Source organism: Penicillium oxalicum, chromosome I, assembly GCF_001723175.1.
Source record: "Penicillium oxalicum strain HP7-1 chromosome I, whole genome shotgun sequence".
In the NCBI taxonomy this organism is placed as follows: domain Eukaryota; kingdom Fungi; phylum Ascomycota; class Eurotiomycetes; order Eurotiales; family Aspergillaceae; genus Penicillium; species Penicillium oxalicum.
Window position 1 is genome coordinate 5,388,668 of NC_064650.1, and position 22,444 is coordinate 5,411,111.

At 52.3% G+C, this 22,444-nt stretch overlaps 7 protein-coding genes across 7 annotated transcripts; 4 read left to right on the top strand and 3 right to left on the bottom strand.

Moving 5' to 3' along the window:
• Window positions 1-113: 113 nt before the first annotated feature.
• On the bottom strand, window positions 114-4,805 carry POX_a01783 (Protein VAC14; the record flags this gene model as incomplete). The annotated part of the gene is made up of 12 exons (XM_050110707.1): window positions 114-251; window positions 320-1,008; window positions 1,494-1,924; window positions 2,006-2,165; window positions 2,216-2,295; window positions 2,351-2,469; window positions 2,530-2,634; window positions 2,685-3,457; window positions 3,514-4,207; window positions 4,265-4,435; window positions 4,508-4,670; window positions 4,738-4,805. 12 exons carry the CDS (start codon window positions 4,803-4,805, stop codon window positions 114-116), a joined length of 3,591 nt encoding a protein of 1,196 aa, XP_049974475.1.
• A 937-nt stretch (window positions 4,806-5,742) lies between these two features.
• On the bottom strand, window positions 5,743-8,289 carry POX_a01784 (DNA repair protein rhp54; the record flags this gene model as incomplete). The annotated part of the gene is made up of 3 exons (XM_050110708.1): window positions 5,743-7,413; window positions 7,469-7,552; window positions 7,615-8,289. 3 exons carry the CDS (start codon window positions 8,287-8,289, stop codon window positions 5,743-5,745), a joined length of 2,430 nt encoding a protein of 809 aa, XP_049974476.1.
• A 315-nt stretch (window positions 8,290-8,604) lies between these two features.
• On the top strand, window positions 8,605-9,760 carry POX_a01785 (uncharacterized protein; the record flags this gene model as incomplete). The annotated part of the gene is made up of 4 exons (XM_050110709.1): window positions 8,605-8,767; window positions 8,844-9,183; window positions 9,263-9,605; window positions 9,674-9,760. 4 exons carry the CDS (start codon window positions 8,605-8,607, stop codon window positions 9,758-9,760), a joined length of 933 nt encoding a protein of 310 aa, XP_049974477.1.
• Window positions 9,761-10,318: 558 nt separating this feature from the next.
• Window positions 10,319-10,803, bottom strand: POX_a01786 (Zinc finger protein bud20; the record flags this gene model as incomplete). Its single annotated transcript, XM_050110710.1, has 3 exons — window positions 10,319-10,436; window positions 10,520-10,699; window positions 10,763-10,803. 3 exons carry the CDS (start codon window positions 10,801-10,803, stop codon window positions 10,319-10,321), a joined length of 339 nt encoding a protein of 112 aa, XP_049974478.1.
• A 1,469-nt stretch (window positions 10,804-12,272) lies between these two features.
• On the top strand, window positions 12,273-14,897 carry POX_a01787 (Aconitate hydratase; the record flags this gene model as incomplete). The annotated part of the gene is made up of 3 exons (XM_050110711.1): window positions 12,273-12,308; window positions 12,439-12,456; window positions 12,591-14,897. The coding sequence occupies 3 exons, from the start codon at window positions 12,273-12,275 to the stop codon at window positions 14,895-14,897; spliced, it is 2,361 nt and encodes a 786-aa protein (XP_049974479.1).
• Window positions 14,898-16,008: 1,111 nt separating this feature from the next.
• Window positions 16,009-17,378, top strand: POX_a01788 (Atrochrysone carboxyl ACP thioesterase; the record flags this gene model as incomplete). Its single annotated transcript, XM_050110712.1, has 3 exons — window positions 16,009-16,092; window positions 16,423-16,762; window positions 16,954-17,378. The coding sequence occupies 3 exons, from the start codon at window positions 16,009-16,011 to the stop codon at window positions 17,376-17,378; spliced, it is 849 nt and encodes a 282-aa protein (XP_049974480.1).
• A 2,932-nt stretch (window positions 17,379-20,310) lies between these two features.
• On the top strand, window positions 20,311-22,188 carry POX_a01789 (Alpha,alpha-trehalose-phosphate synthase; the record flags this gene model as incomplete). Its single annotated transcript, XM_050110713.1, has 4 exons — window positions 20,311-20,614; window positions 20,726-21,098; window positions 21,223-21,933; window positions 22,050-22,188. The coding sequence occupies 4 exons, from the start codon at window positions 20,311-20,313 to the stop codon at window positions 22,186-22,188; spliced, it is 1,527 nt and encodes a 508-aa protein (XP_049974481.1).
• Between the last annotated feature and the right edge of the window lie 256 nt (window positions 22,189-22,444).

Consider the following 22,444-nt stretch of genomic DNA (forward strand, 5'->3'; position numbering starts at 1 on the left):
CATTGACGGACTAAGCTCGCAACTGGCTTTCTGCCTGTCAAATACGAACACCACCCTTAGCTTCATATGCCTCTCTCCCATCCAAATCAAAACAGGCCCCTATCTCGACATGCTCACTGGTCGATTGGTATCACTTCAACGTCTGCCGCGCCTTCAAGGAACTGAAAAAAGTTGAAGACGTCCTCTCGTCGAACATATGATGCTCGAAACGGATATTTGATAGTGACCTTTCGCAATCGACGGAACATTTTCTATGACGTTAGGTTAGTACCTTGGACCCCTCACTGTTCCGGTCTAGATTGGGTGTATCTTTACTCACCCTCAGTCGCCGTGCGAGTCTCTGTTGCGTCCTCACATCCACAAGAGCAAGGCCACCCTTATTCGGCACCGGCACAATGACCAGTGTCAGTTCCTGCACATTAGGACCCCGAATCTCAGGTAGTGAGAGGAGTCGCTGTCCCACGCGAAGTTCCACAGTGACGATCCTGAGACTGGGGAATTCCAGTCCCCTCAGGATCTTATTCTGCGCACTACTACCCTGTGGTCTTGGGTCGTTATGGAGTGTCATTTGCACGGCGTACTCCAGATAGACTCGCAGACGGTGGCGAGGGAGAGTTTGTATGGCAGATAATCTGCTGGCCGAAAGTGCAGTCCACCATATGAATCGCATGGCTTCTGTGAACCAGAGTTTATTCACGAGGGCATACCGTACGAAGCGGCTTCGAGGAAATGCCCAGTCATATTCGCGAGGCTCGTCTTTGTAGCCGGCTGCATCCCAGGACAGGATATTTTCGACGAGCTCTGGTATGGCGAGAACTTGTTGAGCTGCCGTCCTGTTGTTGTTTAGGGCCCAGGTTCTTTGTGAGCCTCGGCCTTCCATGGCGAGAACTTGTTGAGCCGCCGTCCTGTTGATTTTGAGGGCCCAGGTTCTTTGTGAGCCTCGGCCTTCCATGGCGAGACTTCGAGAACTGAGTTGCTGAGAGGGATTTCTCGGCGCGAAGAGTGAGGCTAAGGCGTTTGAGAACGAGAAGTAGGCCATTTGGAAACGGCGGAGAAAAGCAAGCGTAGCCACAGAGTAGTCGATGGTCAACGGCACCTTATGGTCAGAGTGGTTCGTAGTGAGATAAGTTGTGGTGAAGGCAGGCCGAGGTGAGGGTAGGTGATGGGAAATGATTGGAGTGAGCTGAATCAGAGATGCGTTCGTTACGTGTCAGGAGAGAGAGAGAGAGAGAGAGAGAGAGAATGCGCGCTGTTTGTGTATAGATAGCCAGACTTCACATCGCACCATAACTCGGCGTGTTTGCTTCGATTGCCAAACCGAGACCTGGGTTTGATCAAAGTAACGATGTTGCCACGAGCACCTAGGCTGGCACAAACATATCTACTGCGAATAAAAGCGGAGCCTTGTGGGAGAATCGGTATTTGTCAGGCTGTCTCCTAAGTACATAAACGGAGAATATCTTTAGTCGTTTGATATCATCTCTTCGACTTACGTCCACCGATACCTAGGCGTCCCAAATTAGGCAAGCTGGACTTGTGCTTGTGAGCAGAGCCAAGAAGCGACGCAGAGCTTGAAGGCTTCGATTCACCTGCTCCACGAGCGACACTCCCAACAGTACCAGAGGTCCCAGTCATAGAGCCCATGCCCGTGCCAATAGAGCCGAGCAAGCCTGCACGGGACGAGTCATTCAAATTGGGTCGATCTCCCGCTCGGTCAACGGTTGCTGCAGACAGGGCAGCGCTCAATGAAGGATTCTGCAAGGTGTCGGTCGGATCAAGCGACTGCCGTTGTGCAGCCTGCGCGCGGCGTGCTCGTTCCTGGACAGCCTTGAACTTGTCGAGAAGCTCAGTCCATCGAATATCATCCCGACTCTTAAGGCGGGTTCCGGAGGAGCGGTCAAACGACGGTGTGGTTTGAGATGCGCTATGGGAATTAATAAGTATGTGTGACCTGGGATGTGGAGGGCTTTTTCCTGGGATGGCACCAGGATTGCCACTTGCGTACCTGCGGGGACCACCATGGAGGAAACCAATGTTGCTGACGCTGTTCAATCGGTTCTTAAGGGCGGCGAAAGCGGAGCTCTGGGGGAGAAGCATAAGGACACCATAGAGGCATTTGTATAGGTAGGGATATTTCTCGGGCTCGAGTAATTGAAGACGGAGATCTATTCAAATTAGCTTTTGGCTCAAGAGGCACCACAAGATGTGATCGTACATGTGAATACAGGCGACTCAAGAAGCTGCACCAGCTTGTCGATCTGGATCAGCATGTTGACGGTCATTTCGAGTTCGGCACTGGGATTGTCAGAAATGCAGAAAATCATGCAGATCATAGGTGAATGAGACCAACAAGATTTGCAAAAGGTTGTAAGCTTGCTCATACGCCTGCGCAAGAAGACACAGAGAAAATGTTGAGACCGCATTGTGGCACCAGGACCGAAACAAGGCCACGAAGAACATTTGGCCATCCTATCAGTGAGCGTCAGTCCTCTGAGGCTCTTCGCGGAAAAAGTCAAGTGAACGCCCTACCCTTGTATCAAGATTTCTCAGTCGCTTTCGCATATCTGATAATTCAGGCGCAGTGATAAGGTTATTGTTCAGGTTTTGGACCATAATGCTGGCGAATTCGAGATCCTGGATGGTGTTAGCCTGGGATATGTCGAGAGGCGGCGTTCACGACTTACCTCTTCCTTCTCAAGACAATCAGCCAGAGTCCTGTAGATGCGCTCTGGACTGAGGTTCAGGCACAATTGACGAATGATCAGGTTGCCGCGAACTTCCAGCAAATGTCTGTCGGTTGAGAACAATTGTAACAAGTTGACCATGAAAGATGTGAAATAGCTGTCCTCGCTATTTCTCGATATTTGGGAAAGTAACTGCAGATCCTTTGTCACCACGGCCTCTGCTGGATCAGAGAGCGTCTTCAACAACGCGGGGAATGTCCCATCATTGAATGCGACAACTTTGCGTGGAGCCTTGCGGTGGAGCATAATCAGCCAAGAGAGCGCAGCCACGCGAGTTGCTTCGTTCTCGTTCAAAAACTGCAGTGTAAGGGAGTTGACTGCGGAGGCGTAATCGAGATCGACAGGCTGAGATGGTGCTGAAATGATACTGTCACGAGGTGTCGGGGCCCTGGAGGACTCTTGGGTTGCTTTTCTGGAGTCAGAAAAAGACATCTCTGTCATTTTTCTGTCAATGCTTTCCCGACTGGCAGCAGCCGAAGGCACTTTTGATGAAGTTGGAGGGGGCTCCTCAGTGGCGTCGTCCGATAAAGAATAGATGTATTCCAGTAAAGACTTGTTGACGCGATTAGCGGCTTGCCGCACGGAATCCGAACCACTTGACATTGCCGGAAGAACTTGTGTCAACAATCTTGGGACGAATGGGAGAATGTCTTCAGGGCTAATCTCAAAGAACGCATCAATCCAGCGAAGCGCTGTCAGCTGCATTTCCTCCTCTTTGGCTTGTTAGTCAAACGATGTACAGGACAGGTAAAATGCGGAGCTCACTTACCAAAAGAGGTGTCAACAAAGCTGACGAGAATGTCCAGAATCTTCGGGTAGTCGATTTCCACATCTTGTCCAGGTATCCAGTCTCCATCAGCTTGCATTGTTTCCTCTTCGTATAGTGAATCAGATGCTGTAGAATCATCTACGGCAACATCATTTTTCTCTCCGTCGTCGGCCCCGGCGCTGTCAACCGACTGCTGCGTCTTGGCGCTCACGGTGTCGCTATTGGTAGAGCGTCTGCGAATCCTCTGGATCTTTTGGCTCTTTTCGATTCCTTTCTTCACTCGGGTGATTCTTTTGATCTCACCGAGAAATCTTTCCAACAAACCTTGTGTGGCAACGTTGACGTCCTTGTGCGGTCCCCCGAGAAACTTGATCAGACCCTCTAAAAACTCAGGCAAGAAGGTCACCAACTCCAGATCAGGAATGGTGTCGAGTAATGTCAACCAGGATACCAAGAAATTGCGAGTGTAGGGACCGATGACATGAATTCGCTCCTTCAGTAGTGGAATGAATTTCGCGAGCGAAAAGGCGGTTGGCAAGTCGCCTTCGCTTGCTTCCTCTGAGCCCGCTGCTGCTTTCTCTGACAATTGAAGCACGGAAACGTATGAGGCGGCCGATTCGGCCACGATGTCCTTCACCAGCCGATCTAAAAGCTCGGCGCCATTCTTCACAGAGAGCTCTGAATCCGAGGCAAGCTAGAAACACATCAATCAGCATCCATGGCGTTCAAGAGACAGCAGGGGGTTTCATACCTTGGATAGAGCATCAAAAATCTCATTGAAGTAAAGAAGGACTTCCCCTTTGGCGACCTTGGCAATGTTGTACATGCTCTCGCACGCATAGTAGCGGACTCGCGCATCTTGATCGGTGAAGCATGCTAGAACCGGTGGAACGATCTCTCTCAGATACTGAGCAACTCCTTCCTATTCAAACCGAGCATCAACACCTCATTCCCATTGTATTATTTTTTTTCCAGATCCCGTGCAATGACTCACTGATCCCAGCGCGATTGAAGCAGCCGCCAGTCCAATCAGACCACCATTCCGAGCGTGCGGCTGGTGTACAGCGTAGGCATAGTCATGGCATAGCTGCTCGACGATTTTTCCAATTCTCTCTGCATCTCCTTTGAAAACGGCATCTCGGACGATTTTTTCTAACCTGAGGCAAAATAATGTTTGGTCAGTCTCGGCATGGTAGTAGCTCTGCTCAAAGTGCAATCCCGTACTCTAAAGCTCCTTGCTTTCTCTTGTCATAGAGCTTGTCGTTGAGTAATCGCTGTATGGAGTGATCCATCGCTCCAACGTCGGGAGAAGATAGCTGTTGGAAGCACCGACTAGGCACTGGTCATGGTGGTGAGGTGGTTTCCACTTTGCCCAAAGCTCCTCTTGTCTCGACCTGTAGACGTGACGGCCACTGATGAATAGACAAGGAAGGTTTCTGGTTTGAGCCGCTATGTGCTACGGCCGTATCGCGTGTCGATCAAATCAACAGCCTCGAGGGGGGGGGAGGAGGTGTGTTGTCAACGCGGAGATGGAGGTGTCCAAGCGTCGAGTGACGTAAGTCAGCAACGGAGGTCTGGTCTTTCAGGGCTGAGATAGCTCGCAGCTACCTACCTTCCGCAACAACGAGAAGAGAAGAGACTGCAGGAGGTTTTTTTTTAAAAACAAAGAAAAAAGTATGGTCGGAGATGGGTCATATGAAGATGAACATGATTGTCAACACTTTTATCAGCAGTGGAATCCACTTGAGCTAGAGCTCACTAGCGCTCGTGTGCAAACCGTATCGGCTACGGTAGACAGTTGCTGTACGCCCAGATTGCGGTCCAACCTTATTGCCGTGCGTTGCGGCGTCAGGCACGCATGCAGCCACTAACCCCTCGCTTGTCTTGTGCTGTGTAGATATTGCGAAGATGAATTATGAGCTATGGCTGGAGGATCTGATTGGACTCATTGTTGAAAAGGCGACAACGATGAGGCTTCTATGGAAATAAATTCTCCGCGATTGCTAGGTAGTACACTCAGCGGCTACAGGGATGCCGGGGATGGTGTCCCAATGGAGGTCTTCCACTTGAGCCTCAACAAAACCTTACTCGAGTGGCTGCCAAAGGCAGAGTTACGCCCACGTATTTAATAGCACTACTGATGGAAGTGAAATTAGGTATGAATCTTTGCCGAGAGTGCATAATGCTTGGTGTTTTCTACCAAAATGGAATCAGCAAGGGTCTAATTACTTAATGACTGATATACTGGAAGACCGAGGACACATCTCTCTCGCCAGTCTCCTGCCGGATGAGCAAGTCCTGAATCTTAGCCAGCGGACCATTCTCCCCATTATTGACAAAGTGATTCCATGAACTGGTGTCGCCATAAAGCATCGCAGGCGCCTTGACAAATTGGGTACCATCCTCACGACAACGCTTGCACTTGAACGTATCGTGTGTGTCACTGCGAGTCTCGGGCTTGAACTGAAACAGTTCTCGTAGAGACTCAAGAGAGAAATGGCGCTCAACATCCTCTGCGGAGTCAACCACACAGGAGGAAAGAGACTGCTTGTGAGATTGACGTTGGAAAATTTTCTCCTCGATTGATCCCGTAGCGATAAATCGATAGACAAAACAGTCTTTCTTCTGGCCGTCACGCCAGACGCGGGCCAGGGCTTGCTGGTCAGCGGCCGGGTTCCAGTCGGGGTCAAATAGAACCAGCCGGTTGGCACCGATGAGGTTGAGACCACATCCTCCAGCCTTACTACTGAGAAGGAAAATGAACTCTTCGCCATCCGGGTTGTTGAACTTATCCACAAGCTTGGTTCGCTTTTTGATATTCATGGTGCCATCCAGTCGCAGGCTGCCATACCCACGCGACCGGCATAACTTCTCGAACAGATCGAGAGTTTGTGTGTAGTTGCTGATGAGCACAATCTTGTCATTTGTGTCTTGCCGGATCCGGGCAAGCATGCGGTCCAGCACCATCATTTTGCCCGAATACCACGTCTTAACGTCCCGGTCACGTCCACGGGCTTCTGGAGGGGCATAATCCTCCGGGAAAGTGTGTTCACAACCAGGAAGATCCTCGGACAGGTTCAGAAGATCTGGGTGGTTGCAAAGCTTCTTTAAAATGCCGATCGCCTTCAACGGCTGACTGCCTTTCCCTCGAAGCAGACTGCGAATCTCGGGGCTTTGGATAAAGTGGTTGTAGAGATCCAGCTGGAAGGGGGCCATATTACAGAAAACCACATGCTCGTACTTCACAGGCAGGTACTTGGACAAGATGTCGTTCGTGCGGCGGATGATGAACTTGTTGACGATAGCCGACAGCTCTCGCAGACGTTCATCACCTAGCTTTCTGTCCTCTTCGGTGCCGGCGGCATCCCGACCACGAAGAATGGGGATTTCGAATCTCTTTCTGAACTCATTCTGTGAGCCCAGAAGATTAGGGTTGGCGAAATGAAGTAAGGAAAAGTATTCAGACAAGTCATTCTGGATGGGTGTGCCGGACAGGATGACACGACGGCTGACATTGAGACTGTTCAAAGCCATCCATGTCAAGCTTTCTTTGTTTTTGAGCCGATGTCCTTCGTCGCATAGAAGGAGACCGATCGGGGTATCCTTGAGAGCGTCGACATACATACGAAGTGTCTCGTATGACACAATGAGCACAGGTCTCACAACACTGCGACCTGAGGCAATGGCCCACTGCTTGATCTGCGAGGTGAGCTCGGCTTTGGTGGCCTTGCCGTCAATGGCAAAGGGGGTTGTTGCGTCTTTGCCGAGCCACTTCGTCAATTCATTTGCCCAATTACCCACCAGACTGGACGGACATGCGATTACGCATTTCTGTATTGTCGTCTTTCCAGCCTCTGGGTCTTGCTTCAGTAGTGTCCACATTAAAGAGATACATTGCAACTGGGAAAGTCAGTTCATGGTCTAAATTGTCAAAGGAGCGTCTGAGCCTGCTTACTGTCTTTCCGAGACCCATTCCGTCTGCCATAATGCAACCGTTCGCATTCTTATCAATCAGACCAGTCGTACAACGATACAAGAACTGTCCAGACACGGGAGGTTAGCTGGCAACCAGAAGAAAATGTAGGCGACATGAATCCTTACTTTTACCCCTTCTACCTGATGCGGTCGCAAGATCTTTGACAGCCTCGGATCGATCACAACGGGCACCTTTGGTCTTCCTTCAACCTTCTTCTTAATGCCCAAAATATCCGCCAGGCTCTTATGTACCAAGGGCTCGTCCAATTTGGGCCCCGCTGGCTCCTTGGGCTCTTCTGGCTTTGATTCAGCCTCCTCGGGAACGTCGTCAATCGTTGGATCATACAGAACAATTGCGAACTCTCCACTTGGGTCATGGAGTGGCTTCGCAACAAATGTGGCGCCTTGGCGCATGCCGAGGGTAGGAGCTGGTCGTCCAGCATTGTATTCACCAGTATTCTTATTCACGAGGGGGACCCGAAACCTCTGTCTGAATGCCGTATCCGAGTCTTTCGGCTTGAAGACGGGAAATTTGTTCACTTCACGAGTTGCTAACGCCAGACGGTCATCGTTTGTGTATGCCTTTTCTGCGCCATCCTCAACGCTGCCGTCTGCATCTGCGTAGTTGACCTTTCTTCTCTTCCGTGCTGGCTTGTCCGATGCGCGTGTATGTGTCGCTGATCCGGGGCATTTGAATGGTTTGATGAGTCGATCCAGCACATTTACAGATTTTGGCTGTAGGGGAGTCTTGACGTTGCCGTCCGCAGTGGCGACCGGCCGAGGGCGATACCTGTTTTGCATGTGAGTCAGTCTTCCTTGGACACACGAGGCGGGAAATGCCCATACATGAGTGATAATGAATGGCTAGAAGAAAATGAATGCAAAAGAAAGCCTGTACAGGTCGCCCCCCGCTCCAGAAAGAATAGACGTCGAGGTAAAAATGTCGGTTGTTGGAGTAATCGCCACCGACGCGCTCATGCCTCGCGTCTGCCTACAACACCAAAGTGCCGCGGATCCACGTGACCTGGTCGTCACCCCCGCTATGGCGGAAGCATGGGGGGGGCCCTTTGGCTGTTCGCGGGGTTGGCATCCTTATCATTTATTTATCGAAGTGCAATGTCTTCGGATTTCTGGGCTGGTTATATCAGTGGTGCCGTGGGAATCATCATTGGCAATCCTCTGGATGTGGTCAAGGTCCGACTACAAGCAGGCCAGCCTGGAGATGCGTCTGGCCAATCACAGCGAAGCCGTGTTGAGAGAGCCCGGTCACTGGTGCGAGGTTGGTGTGACTTTTGACATCTCAAGATGTCCAAACTGCGACGAGAGCCTCTCAACTGACAATTCTCTGACACTAGGCGCCGCGGCTCCAATTTTGGGCTATGGAGCTCTCAATGCGTTGCTGTTCGTTGCGTACAATCGTTCATTGATGGCAATGGAGAGCAGCCTTGTAGATCCTACGAACCCTGATGGTGTACCTCTATACAAGATTTGGATTGCTGGCGCCGCAGGCGGTCTTGCCAGTTGGTCCATCTCCTCCCCCACGGAATTCATCAAATGTAGAGCGCAGCTGGACCCTCGTCCGGAAGTCTCCTCCTGGACTGTTGCCAAGGACATCTATCGCACCCGAGGCCTGCGTGGTCTCTACTATGGGGGTGCAATTACCAGTGCCCGCGATTCCATCGGTTATGGCTTCTAGTACGAGGATTCAATTTATTCCTGCCCCACGCATCACTTCCCTGTCGCGAAATTCACTGACATGTTTTTTGACTCTTAGTTTCTGGTCTTATGAACTATGCAAACGCTGGATGACGTTTGAGAACGAAACGCCTCATCAGACCGCGATGAAGATTCTCCTCTGTGGTGGCATTGCTGGCATTGTCACTTGGGGCTCGGTTTTTCCGCTGGATATGATCAAAACTCGTTTGCAGGCTCAGACGATGCAGGAACGATCGCCGCTCTCCACAACTGCGGAGAATCAGAGTCTTTTGCGGCCCTCTCGCACACACTTGAATTCCGTCCAGCTTGCCCGTGAAGTTTATCGGGCCGAGGGCGTGGGTGCGTTTTATCGGGGCCTCGGGATCTGCAGCATTCGCGCCTTTATCGTCAACGCTGTTCAGGTAGGGCCCTTTCCATGACCCCTCACCATCGAGATGACACGGAGCTTAAGGCTAATCAATTCTTACAGTGGGCTGCCTACGAATGGTTAATGAAGGCATTCAACGGTGCCAGTGCGCCAGTATCAAGCAGTGATCGCGTACTTAGGGAGGCTTAAACATGGGTAGAGTACGCTCCAAGCATGATGTACAATGTACAGAAATATAGATAGCATGGATACAATGCAAAGGAGACAAGAATGGCTACCATGACAACCCTACAGACCTCAGACTGTAGACCGAAATCCACTTGAGGTTAGACTTGAATTGGGCACCGTCTGGAATCTCTGAATAAGTGGACATTATTTACTCGGTATCACTGCGGACCCTGCTTCGTAAAGGAAAATAAATTTCGCACTTGTGCAATGTTCCGAGGCCGGCACTTTTCCATCCATGGATCCCTCGGCCGGACACATGGGAAAAGCGCCGATTTTCGGCAGTTGCAAACAGACCTCACGTGATCTATAGTCGCCGAAAAAAAAATGGCATGAAGCAAAATGCAAAGGTGAGAGATGCGGGCTCGTAGCGCATGGTTTTGTAGGTTCAACAGACCATCGAAGAAGAGGCTGCAGTTGCTGCCGATGAAAGAGCTTCGTGTTTGAAGGCTGGTTTCCTCTTCTCTCCAATAAAATAAGACGTTGAACTTGTGGTGACATCAGAAGATTTCGGAGTCCAGCTCAATCTTTCATCTCCACGTTGTCTTCCTCCCGACGCTTGCCATTGTCAGGAGCTCCGAGGCCAACAGCGGCTTCCGCGATCCGTTGGCTGTGAGGTTCTTCCTTGAGGATACGCAGTCTGTCGTCGATATCGCGGACTGATTAGCGACCAGGACGAAGGCAATGGTAGACTTTGATGCGCTTTGGCGCGGCGCCACTCACCTGCGCTTGTGGTTCTTGCCCTTTGTGTGCGCCTTCAGGTTGTATTCACTCTCGAACCACTTGGAGCATTCCATGCAGTAGTGTTGTCCCAGTCCCGGTAGATCCTCGACATCCTTGGTCTCCTTGTATTGCGACAAGTGGCGCGGGGAATCGATGTCGGCTAGGACCTGGTCGTAGTCTCTGTGCAGATGATTAGCGACCTTGACTAGATTCCTTGCAAGGAACCTCGAGTTGACCACATACCTTGTGCGACGCTTGGTCTTGATTCTGCGAAGGGCACCCATTTTGGAATTTTCGGCCCCGTTCTAGCTGCGCTGCGCTGCTAGTATCAAAGCCGTGAAGTGGTGAGAGGGAGAAAAAAACGCCTTAGTGCCGATTGCGGATGTAACTTTTACACAAAGTGGAGCACAGGGGCCGCACAGTCCAAACGACGGGCGAGGTTTGAGATTGAATTTTGATTTATTTCCGCTTCGGTTTGTGGGCCAAGGCACGGGGGGGTCCTTCGAAACACCTCGGGTTTGATTGGCGGTCGACCGCTGGGCCGCAGCGGAACTGGCAGTCGGCACGCCTCGGCTCAAGTTGAGGATTCTGGTCACCGGCTTACAGGAAACCGTATTGCGAACGATACATCTCAGTTACTGTCCCGTGGAATGAGTAATTAATGACGTTTGCATCGCGGCATGCTGCTCCGCAAGTCTTGTTGCGGCCATCCACATGGACACTTGTCAACAAGAAGGACCAGGCCGGATTGAATGGGCAATAGGCTTCGCAATTACAGGCATGTGCTGGTAATGCTACTGATAGTTACCAAAATTGTCTGCGTGCAGTTACTGCAGTTGTCTCAGAGACTTTCGAGAATCAATGGCTGCGACTGAGGCCATGGTGGACATCAACACGTTTTGTTGCCCATGGTGGACCGACCACCCCCGTGTTTGACTTTGGAGACGAGGATCAACGGAAATCAGGCCGAGTGCGATACAATACAATCTGTTGCACTGAGTTCCTCTCGGTCCACGGGGTCACGAATCAGTCCTTTAGTCCTTCAGTCCGCACTGGCTGACAGGCTGTGCTTTACCTTCGGTTTCTTTTTGTCCTGGAACCGGATCTTGCCTTTCTGGGCCAAGTGAAGTCCCATGCGCGTAATTATCAATTCGATGATTGGTGGTCATGGAGGGCCAGACAACGGCCCCGTCACATGTCCGTGTATTGCCATAACAGACACGTTCCATCTCTGACAGGACTCTGGAGTCTGGCTTGTTGAGGGGGCTGCTTCAGCGAAAGGTGGAAGTGGCAGTGAAAGCAGTGTAAATGACTATCAGATGTAATGATCTCAATGCAGAGACGAGATCTCGTCTTCGGTAGTGTTGCAGCCACAGGATGCATAAAATGGCCTTCTCAAGTGCACATGCACATTGTGCAACCAGGACAATGCCTCCTTCAGATCAACCGGGCGGCTGACCTGAAAGAGAGCTTTCCACTGCTCCACATCCCCCAGCCTCTTGTTTCCCTGCTGTCGCTGGCAACAGCGGAACATCTGGTATTGTTACCGTAATGCCGTATCGCCAGGGTAACAGCGGTTACGGCTCTTCGGTCCCAGTCGAATTCTGTCGCCCACTCAAAACCACCGAGCTTCCCTTTTTTCTCCTCCTTCTCTTCCTCCCCCATTCTCCTCTCATTCTTGCTTCCACAGGTGAAGGTGGTTGCTTACATTTGGATGTGTTGTGCTGTCTCATTTTAGAGAAAGCTATCCATCATGATCTCCACTCGGCTTGCGCGTGCCGGTGCGCTGGTAAGTTGGCAGTCCTCCCCCGTTGTTGGCTTGCGATGGACGATGTTCACCACGGACGTCGCTCAGTTGCATGGGCCTGAAACCCCCCTAATACTCGAGTTCACAAGATCGCTGACTGATTGATCCATAGGCTCCCAAGTTCCGCCTTGTAAGCAGAAGTTCTCCATTCACTGTCATTGACCGCGGAGTCTCCCCACCATAGTTGCCGGGGGAGCACAACGTGGGATGACGACAAGATGCAGGAATGACATAGACTAACCTCGGAATCTCCCAAATCTACAGCTCAGCGGAACCCGGGCCTTCGCTACCGTGAACAATGATGTCCTGGACAAGAAGGTCGAGATGACCATCCACGAGAAGGGCAACTACATCAACTACAAGAAGATGTCCGAGAACCTCGATATTGTCCGTGGTCGCCTGCAGCGCCCTCTCACATACGCCGAGAAGGTTCTGTACTCTCACCTTGACGACCCCCACGGTCAGGAGATTGAGCGCGGTACCTCTTACCTGAAGCTGCGCCCCGACCGCGTTGCTTGCCAGGATGCTACTGCCCAGATGGCCATTCTGCAGTTCATGTCCGCTGGCATGCCCTCCGTGCAGACCCCCACCACCGTCCACTGCGACCACTTGATTGAGGCCCAGGTTGGTGGTGAGAAGGATTTGGCCCGTGCCAACGAGATCAACAAGGAGGTCTATGACTTCCTTGCCTCGGCCACTGCCAAGTACAACATCGGTTTCTGGAAGCCCGGTTCCGGTATCATTCACCAGATCGTCCTGGAGAACTACGCTTTCCCCGGTGGTCTGATGATCGGTACTGACTCTCACACCCCCAACGCCGGTGGTCTCGGCATGGCCGCCATCGGTGTCGGTGGTGCTGACGCCGTCGATGTCATGGCTGGTCTCCCCTGGGAGCTGAAGGCCCCCAAGGTCATTGGTGTCCGCCTGACTGGCGAGATGTCTGGCTGGACCACCCCCAAGGATATCATTCTCAAGGTTGCTGGTCTCCTCACCGTCAAGGGTGGTACCGGTGCCATCATTGAGTACCACGGTCCCGGTGTCAACTCCCTGTCCTGCACTGGTATGGGTACCATCTGTAACATGGGTGCCGAGATCGGTGCCACCACCTCCATCTTCCCCTTCAACGACCGCATGTACGACTACCTGAAGGCCACCAAGCGTCAGAACATTGGTGACTTCTCCCGCGATTATGCTGCTCAGCTCCGCGAGGACGAGGGTGCCGAGTACGACCAGCTCATTGAGATCAACCTGTCTGAGCTCGAGCCCCACATCAACGGTCCCTTCACTCCCGATCTTGCCACTCCCATCTCTCAGTTCAAGGAGGCCGTCAAGGCCAACAAGTGGCCCGAGGAGCTCAAGGTCGGTCTGATCGGTTCTTGCACCAACTCCTCCTACGAGGACATGTCCCGTGCCGCTTCCATCGCCCGCGACGCTCTCGACCACGGTCTGAAGTCCAAGTCTCTGTTCACCATCACCCCCGGTTCCGAGCAGATTCGTGCCACCATCGAGCGTGACGGCCAGATGGCCACCATGGAGGAGTACGGCGGTGTCATCCTTGCCAACGCCTGTGGCCCCTGCATTGGTCAGTGGGACCGCAAGGACGTCAAGAAGGGTGAGGCCAACTCCATCATCTCTTCTTACAACCGTAACTTCACTGGCCCTAACGACGCCAACCCTGCCACCCACGCCTTCGTCGCCTCCCCCGACATTGTCGTCGCCATGACCGTGGCCGGTACCCTCAACTTCAACCCCCTCACCGACAAGCTGAAGGATGCCAACGGCAACGAGTTCATGCTCAAGGCCCCCACCGGTGACGGTCTGCCCGAGCGTGGCTACGACCCCGGCCAGAACACCTACCAGGCTCCTCCCGCCGACCGCAGCTCCGTCAACGTTGCCGTCTCCCCCACCAGTGACCGTCTCCAGGTCCTTGCTGGCTTCTCCAAGTGGGACGGCAAGAACGCCGAGAAGATCCCCATCCTGATCAAGTGCCAGGGCAAGACTACCACCGACCACATCTCCATGGCTGGCCCCTGGTTGAAGTACCGTGGTCACTTGGACAACATCTCCAACAACATGCTGATCGGTGCCATCAACGAGGAGAACGGTGAGGCCAACAAGGTCAAGAACGCCTTCACTGGCAAGTACGACGCTGTCCCCGCCACTGCCCGTGACTACAAGGCCCGCGGTGTCAAGTGGGTTGTCATTGGTGACTGGAACTACGGTGAGGGTTCTTCCCGTGAGCACGCCGCTCTGGAGCCCCGCCACCTCGGTGGTCTGGCCATCATCACCCGCTCCTTCGCTCGTATCCACGAGACCAACCTGAAGAAGCAGGGTATGCTGCCTCTCACCTTCACCGACCCCGCCGACTACGACAAGATCCGTCCCGAGGACAAGGTTGACCTGATGTGCACTGAGCTCGCCGTTGGCAAGCCCATGACTCTCCGTGTCCACCCCGCCGATGGCAGCAAGACCTTCGACGTCTCCCTCAGCCACACCTTCAACGAGTCCCAGATTGAGTGGTTCCACGACGGTTCCGCCCTGAACACCATGGCTCGCAAGGCTGGCAACTAAATGGGTGCCCTCTCGGCTTTCCTCCCCTGATCTCCTTCTCTCTTCCTCCCTCCCCCTCATTCCGTGAGACTGAACTCTGTTCCTGCCTTCTCGGAGTGACATGGAATGTACACTACACTCTCTTGATGTGCTTAGCGTCTCCCTCGAACAAGAGAGCGATGTGACTGGCTGCTGGGCTCACCAAAAGTCGGCCATTCGTCCCCCCATCGTGCTATGTCTCTGTGTGTGTGCATGCTAGTCTCCCACTTCCCTTTTTTTTCTCTCTCTTTTCGAGCCTTGGTATGAAGGAGTTGTGCTCTTTGGAAAAAACTTATCATGACCTTTTGTCTTTTCCCGGCCACAGGCCTTGCGTTGGATTCCCGATTCCTGTTTGGGTGGGCTCAATGGATATATCTATCTGATTTTTCTCACCACCATGTCTCCGTATGTTTCTTTCAGGATAGCATGCATACACTTGATTCTTTTCCTGTTCCAACAACGTCTTTTGTAAGAACCAGTCCCGAACATACCATTCTCGTCGAGAGCCGGTGGTGATTAGGTTGTGAGGGGGGCAGATTATTCATGTAGCACTTTCACCGGTTTGCCTAGTAGAGATTGGATCCCCTTCCGGTAAGATCGGAGCGGCACGTAGATCTCCATTGAGGATGTGTGAAGCCTGGAAGCTGAGCTAATCTGCCGAGGCCCGTTCCACTCTACCCCGCGGGATAGACTTCCCTTGACCCAGGCCGTTCGCCGGACCACGCCTGTATATCTGAGACTTTGACAATCGGTTGGGGAAAGATCAGTCTTTGATCAATCAGCCAACGAATTACGCCCTTTTCGAGGTATAAACCCTGACCACCCCCTCCTCCGAGATCTTGTATTGGGTGTCTTTCCAAATCACTTTCTTTTCTTTTTTTTTGTGGGTGGGATACTCAATACTACGATTCTTCTACCCAGCCGGTTCATTCGAGCTGCGTGTGGCTTAACTATATTCTCTCTCCTCCCGGACATCTCGGACTTGCTCGGATCCTCCTCACTTGTTTATTAGTGACCTATTCACGACTGGCTTGTCTGCGGCAGGTGAACTCCAGCCAATTCCAATTCTACTGGACAGGGTATCGGTGCCAGCATGGCAACGCAACTTGTGGCTCTTCCGGAGGTGGAGCGTCTCAGTGCTTCGGTGATTCGAATTCTCGGCGCTAATCCGGGCAAGGTATGTTGTGATGTGTGACCAGAGTGGGAATGAAGTCTGTCCGGGACTGCAAAAGGAAATGGTGACACTGATTCCAGAATCCGAGGAGGGGAGGTGAATGGGGGGAGGGTGTCTTTGCGCCTGTAGATCTCCGTCCTTCCCTCCCCAAATGAGATTTGATTCTTTCAGTTTACTCTACAAGGTAGAACACCCACCTAGATTGTCGTCCCAAACACTTGAGTGTTTTGTTGTGGATTGCTTTGGGATATTTTCTTCTTTTTACGGAATCACTCTTTCTGATCTCTTGATTGCACAGGCACAAACACATACCTCGTTGGGCGGGGCCATCAGCGTATCCTCATCGACAGCGGCCAAGGCGAAGAGGCATGGGCTAAGAATCTCCAGACGGTGCTGACTGATGAGAAAGCCACGGTGCACCAGGCCCTGCTGACTCACTGGCATGGCGATCATGTCGGCGGGGTGGCTGATCTCAAGCGGCTCTGTCCGCAGGTGCAGGTCTTCAAGTGTGCCCTGGAGCTGGATGGGGAGTCGGAGGAGTATGCGCGGATCGAGGATGGACAGGTCTTTCGGGTGGAGGGAGCCACGTTAAAAGCCTTGTTTACGCCGGGTCATACAGAGGACCACATGGCTTTTGTGTTGGAGGAGGAAGACGCGATCTTTACAGGTGACAGTTCGTTCAACCCTTCTCCTTCCCCTCTCTTTTTGCCCAACTTTCCCTTCTTTGTTTCTTTCCCCCCCATTTTTCTTTTTGTTTCTTCCTTGTTTTCTCTTCATGTCGTGGGTTAGAAAAGGTCCCTCCGATTGCCTCGCCTGCATATGCATGACCGATTGGCTAAGCACGTCTCCCCTCTGTTCATGTAGATGTCCTCGGCCACGGAACCGCCGTCTTTGAGAATCTCAAGGTCTACCTGGCCAGTCTCCATCGGATGCGCGAACGCGTCGGGGGTCGTGGATACCCCGGTCACGGAGCCGTCCTCGAAAGTGCCGCGGTGCGCATCCAGGAGTACATCAAACATCGACAGCAGCGTGAGGAAGAAGTGATTCGTGTACTGCGCTACGGTCAACTGGAAGCTCCCGTGGGGGTGGTGGATTCCGAGATTGAGGCCCGTCCAGCGTTGACGCCGCTGCAGGTGGTGAAACAGATTTATGTGGGAGTTCCGGAGAGTTTACATCTACCGGCGTCGCATGGAGTCTCGTTGGTGTTGGAGAAGTTAAGGGAGGAAGGGAAGACGGTGCAGGAGGCCTCGGGGGCGTGGAGACTCGTTGGAGGGAAGAGCACGCTGTGAAGCCTGCGTGTTTGCTTTGTGAGTTGTTGTAAATTTGGGGGATTGAGGAACGCATTCGATCCTCTCTGTTCACGGCATCTATTTGTCCCAGTCCGACTTGGATGGAAGACATATGGCTGTGGCGGAGTCTCTCAACCCCCGGCCTTGTCGATTGTTTTGGACTTGGATCGTGTCTATATAGTAGGTACTGAGTATATTCTGCACTACTTCTGCTTTTGATGCACCATATTCGGACGTTACTACTAGGGTACAGGCTTACCTGAGCATACCATCGATTCCATTCTACCAGAGAATCCGTCGATGGTGGTCTCGTTTACTCACATGGGCAACTCTCCACCCTGCTCCTCCTCCTCTTCTAAATCCATGTACTTTTCACATTCTCACCGTCTCCACACAACACTCTCACTACTCCTGTATGTCCATGGTGTTTGTACTGTCCTCCGTCCCACGGAGACCAAGGCACCCCGACAAAGAATGAAATCAAATCGACGTCAGGACACTGTCATTTTTCATCCCCCCACCCTTCTGTTCTTCTGTTCGCTATGCTTCTTACCTATAGAGCCCTCAAAAGAAAACCAAAAAAACCAAAAAAAAGATCTTCCCGACCCGCGGGTGAACCCGCCAACACGCCAAGACCCTCATCCCGACCAGTTCACCAGTTCGTGTCTCTCTTGAATCGTTTCTGGGGCCGGTCTGATCTGTTCACCATCCAGGGGTCAAAGGGGGGGGGGGGGACGTGGACAGGCTGAGAGTCATCTTTTGTGACGGGCGTGTAGGTGAAGTGAAGATGGGTGGGGGGGACTAGGGGGTACTGGTAATAGAGGTCGTACCAGGTAGGAGCTTCCACTGCGACAGATGATTCAGCAATGTCTAGTCGGGTTGATACTGGACCAGGGTGACAGTAGGCTGCTGATTAGTAGGTACCTAGTCGCTAGTGGGTAACTTTTGTACTTTGGAGTGTCTTTTTGTTGGAGGATTTCCGCTATGCTATATGAACTGCAGAGTCTGTGGAGGAGACGGTATACTGATTGCCGATTACCACGGTGCAAGTCGATACTTGGACATTCTACACTGTATACTGTAGAGTAGAGAGTATCCAGATTGCGTGGTTTTCCAATCGTAGCCTCCTCTGGTGAAGGGCATGTCAAAAACGGCTTGGCAGGCCAGCGAATCAGGGCCCATCGCACGAGCTCATCCGGACTCTCGTGTGGACCGCAACGGGCGGTTCGGGGATCAAAGTCTGGACACATCAGAATCACATGGAAGGCGATGGTACGAATCTGGAATGCTCGATGTCGATATGTTTGTCTCTCTGTGGTAGAGTTGAAGGGATTATTGTAGATTGTCATTCTAGTGATTTGAGGCAGAGTCGGGTTGTCTGTATACAGTACATGTTGGAGAAACTACGGTTTACTTCCGAGTACTTTACTTGGTACTACTAGTTTCAAAATATAACGGATAGTCCATGACCGGACGACTGGATGGAATCATCCGTGCTGGTTCATTATGAGATCACAATGACCGTCCTTCGGTCCCGATCCCTTGTGTTGGACTCCTTGTCGGCTCGTTGTAGACTTGAACACATCTTCATCCATCACGATAGACCCTGCTGTCCGCTGCCGCTCCTGGATCGACTGTGCAGCTCCCGAAGCCAGATGACTCGCGAATCTAGATGCTTCGTGGAACATCGGGAACATGTCCGAAGGCGATTCCACGCAGGGCTATTTGATTTGTTTATTTTTGATTTTTCTTGTCCCCTGCCCCAAAAAATCAAACATTCGACACGGGCGTTGACACTCCCATGTCGAGCACTCCAACAGTCCGTGAATGGTGATCTTTTTGTACTCTGTCCCCTCCGTCTCCGTAGTTGTTCACCGACCGCATCGTGCCCAATCCGCCGGTCAGGTACACACCGTCCCCCAAGGACGAGAAAAAAAGAGGAGACAGTCGACCAGTTGCGGATGTGAATGAGGTTTGAATTTCATTCTTGCCATCTCTCTCTCTTACAGTCTGCTTTGTCCACCAACTTTGCTGTTTTCCCGCAGAACCCGGTGATTTTCTCAATGAAATGTATTTGTTTTTCAACTTTTTTTGGGGTGTATTTTCATTTCTGCCAGACCCAACCATGGTGACAGGCCCTGTCACGGCGACCCAAATCAATGGATGGAAAAGGAAATCAGCTCCACTGGTGGCCGTTGCTGGCCAAGTTCTTCGACCTGCAGTCCTGGAAATGGAAAACCAGGTCAGACCAGACCGGCGGACTGGGGGACTGCATCCAGTCATCGTAATGAGAATCCCATTCATTCATCATCATATAATAATCTTCACCAACTATCAAGCCATCTGGTCACCTTTTTTTTTTCCCTTTCCAACCAACCCGGACCTTACTTCTCCCCACGCACCTCTTCTTCTTCCTCCAGTCTCTCTCTCTCTCTCTTTCTTCGCCAGGGAAATCACACTTATTTAGAGGGGAGTAAAATTCAAAAAAGTGTCTGTCAACAGCAAAGCTTTGACTTGAGGTCAAGGAAGCTGGCGATCGACGACCGTCTGCTTTCAAGTGGCCATTGTGTCTAGTGAGTGGGCCTGCTGGTCTGGATGATGATGATGTTTGCCGGTGGCGGGCACCAGAACTTAACTTCGTTGCTAATTTGAGATCCGCGCGGGACAAGTTCTCCAGCTGCACACCTTCACCGTTTCTAGTCTCTTCCACTCCAACAATCTCTCCAGTTCCACGCATCCCACCCTCCAATCTCTCCCTCGAGTCGCCTGTCTCGCCGAAACACCTCCACGGTTGACCTACAATTCCCTCGTCTCGTCTCTCCCCCCGCTATCCCTCCCGATCGGCTGTGGACTCCGCTCGAGATACACTAGAAATTCCCCCCTCCTCTCCTCCCCCTCTCCCCCTCCGCCGCCGCGCGCATTCTCCGTCATCATGCCCTCTGCAGAAGACTCCAAGCCCAATGAGGCACGCCTCCTGCTGGTCTCGAACCGTCTTCCGATCACCATCAAGCGGTCGGAAGATGGCAAATATGATTTCTCCATGTCCTCCGGCGGCTTGGTCAGTGGGTTGAGTGGTCTTTCCAAATCCACCACCTTTCAGTGGTACGGCTGGCCTGGGCTAGAGGTGCCCGAGGCTGAGATTCCCGTGGTCACCAAACGTCTCAAGGATGAGTATGGCGCCGTCCCCGTGTTTATTGACGATGAGCTGGCGGATCGCCACTACAATGGATTTTCCAGTGAGTGCCCTCGATGTGATCTCTCAATGGCCACAAGCTCCCCATCCCCCTCCCCCAGAAGCGATCAAGACTGACCCGTGCGCCGGTGATGGCACTTTTCCATGGCGCTAGATTCCATTCTCTGGCCCCTCTTCCATTACCACCCCGGTGAAATCACCTTTGACGAATCTGCCTGGGAAGCCTACAAAGAAGCCAATCGACTGTTCGCCAAGGCGATCGCCAAAGAAGTCCAGGATGGGGACTTGATCTGGGTGCACGATTACCACCTGATGCTCCTGCCAGAGATGCTCCGCGAGGAGATTGGCGATTCCAAGCAGAACGTCAAGATCGGTTTCTTCCTGCACACCCCCTTCCCCAGTAGCGAGATCTACCGCATTCTGCCCGTGCGCAACGAGTTGCTGCTGGGCGTCTTGCACTGCGACCTGATCGGCTTCCACACCTACGACTACACCCGCCACTTCTTGAGCAGTTGCTCGCGACTCCTGTAAGTTTAGATATCCCGCATCATCTCTCTATGCGGCCCGCCTCCCGTCCCCCTCACCATGGCCACGTCGGACAGAGATGACAACTAGAGTGGAAACGCTGACGCTGTGGATCTGACCAACTAGTGGACTGGCAACGACCCCGAATGGAATCGAGTTCCAGGGCAAGATTATCACCTGCGGCGCATTCCCCATTGGCATTGATCCCGAGAAATTCGCCGAAGGTCTCAAGAAGGAAAAGGTGCAAAAGCGCATTGCCATGCTGGAGGAAAAGTTCAAGGGTGTCAAGCTCATGGTCGGCGTCGATCGACTGGACTACATCAAGGGTGTGCCGCAGAAGCTGCACGCGCTGGAGGTCTTCCTCAGCGACCACCCCGAGTGGGTGGGCAAAGTCGTCCTGGTGCAAGTCGCCGTGCCCAGTCGCCAGGACGTGGAGGAGTACCAGAATCTGCGGGCTGTGGTGAATGAGCTGGTCGGTCGCATCAACGGGAAATTCGGCACCGTCGAGTTCATGCCCATTCACTTCCTCCACAAGTCGGTCAACTTTGACGAGCTGATCGCCCTGTACGCCGTGTCCGACGCCTGCATTGTTTCCTCGACCCGCGACGGCATGAATCTGGTCGCATACGAATACATTGCCACCCAGCAAAAGCGACATGGTGTGCTTGTGCTGTCGGAATTCGCAGGTGCCGCGCAAAGCTTGAATGGCAGCATTATCGTGAACCCATGGAACACGGAAGAGTTGGCAGGTGCCTATCAGGAAGCCGTCACGATGAGTGATGAGCAGCGCGCTCTCAATTTTGCCAAGCTCGACAAATATGTATCCAAATACACCAGGTATGCATTGATTGGGATCCTTGGAGATTCTGAACCCTGGGTTTCCACCCTTGACGGTCCACGTCTCTTTTTCTTTTTTCTTTTTTTTGGTGACCTCCTTGCTAACTCTTGGATAGTGCCTTTTGGGGACAATCGTTTGTCACCGAATTGACTCGAATTTCCACTCAGTCTGCCGACAAATTCCAAGCCAAGCAGCTCGCCGTGGACGCATCCAATTCCACCAATGGAAGCGTGACCCCCGAGCAGACTTCTTAGACTTGAACTTTTTGGCGTGGGGTCGCCCGAGCCTCGGGTGTAACAGACAAGGCCTTTTGGTTGCTTTTTTCTTTCCTCGCTTTTCGACGAGACTTCCTTTCTTACCTTAGATGCTCTCATGACATGACATGGACGCGGCGAAATGTTGTTGCTTTCTCTTTTTCTTTTCTCCATTTTACCTTTTTCATTTTGAATTTGGTTGAGATTTCCTGTCTTTTGATCTTGTATTTGGGGGAGCTCTTCTTTTTTTTATTTG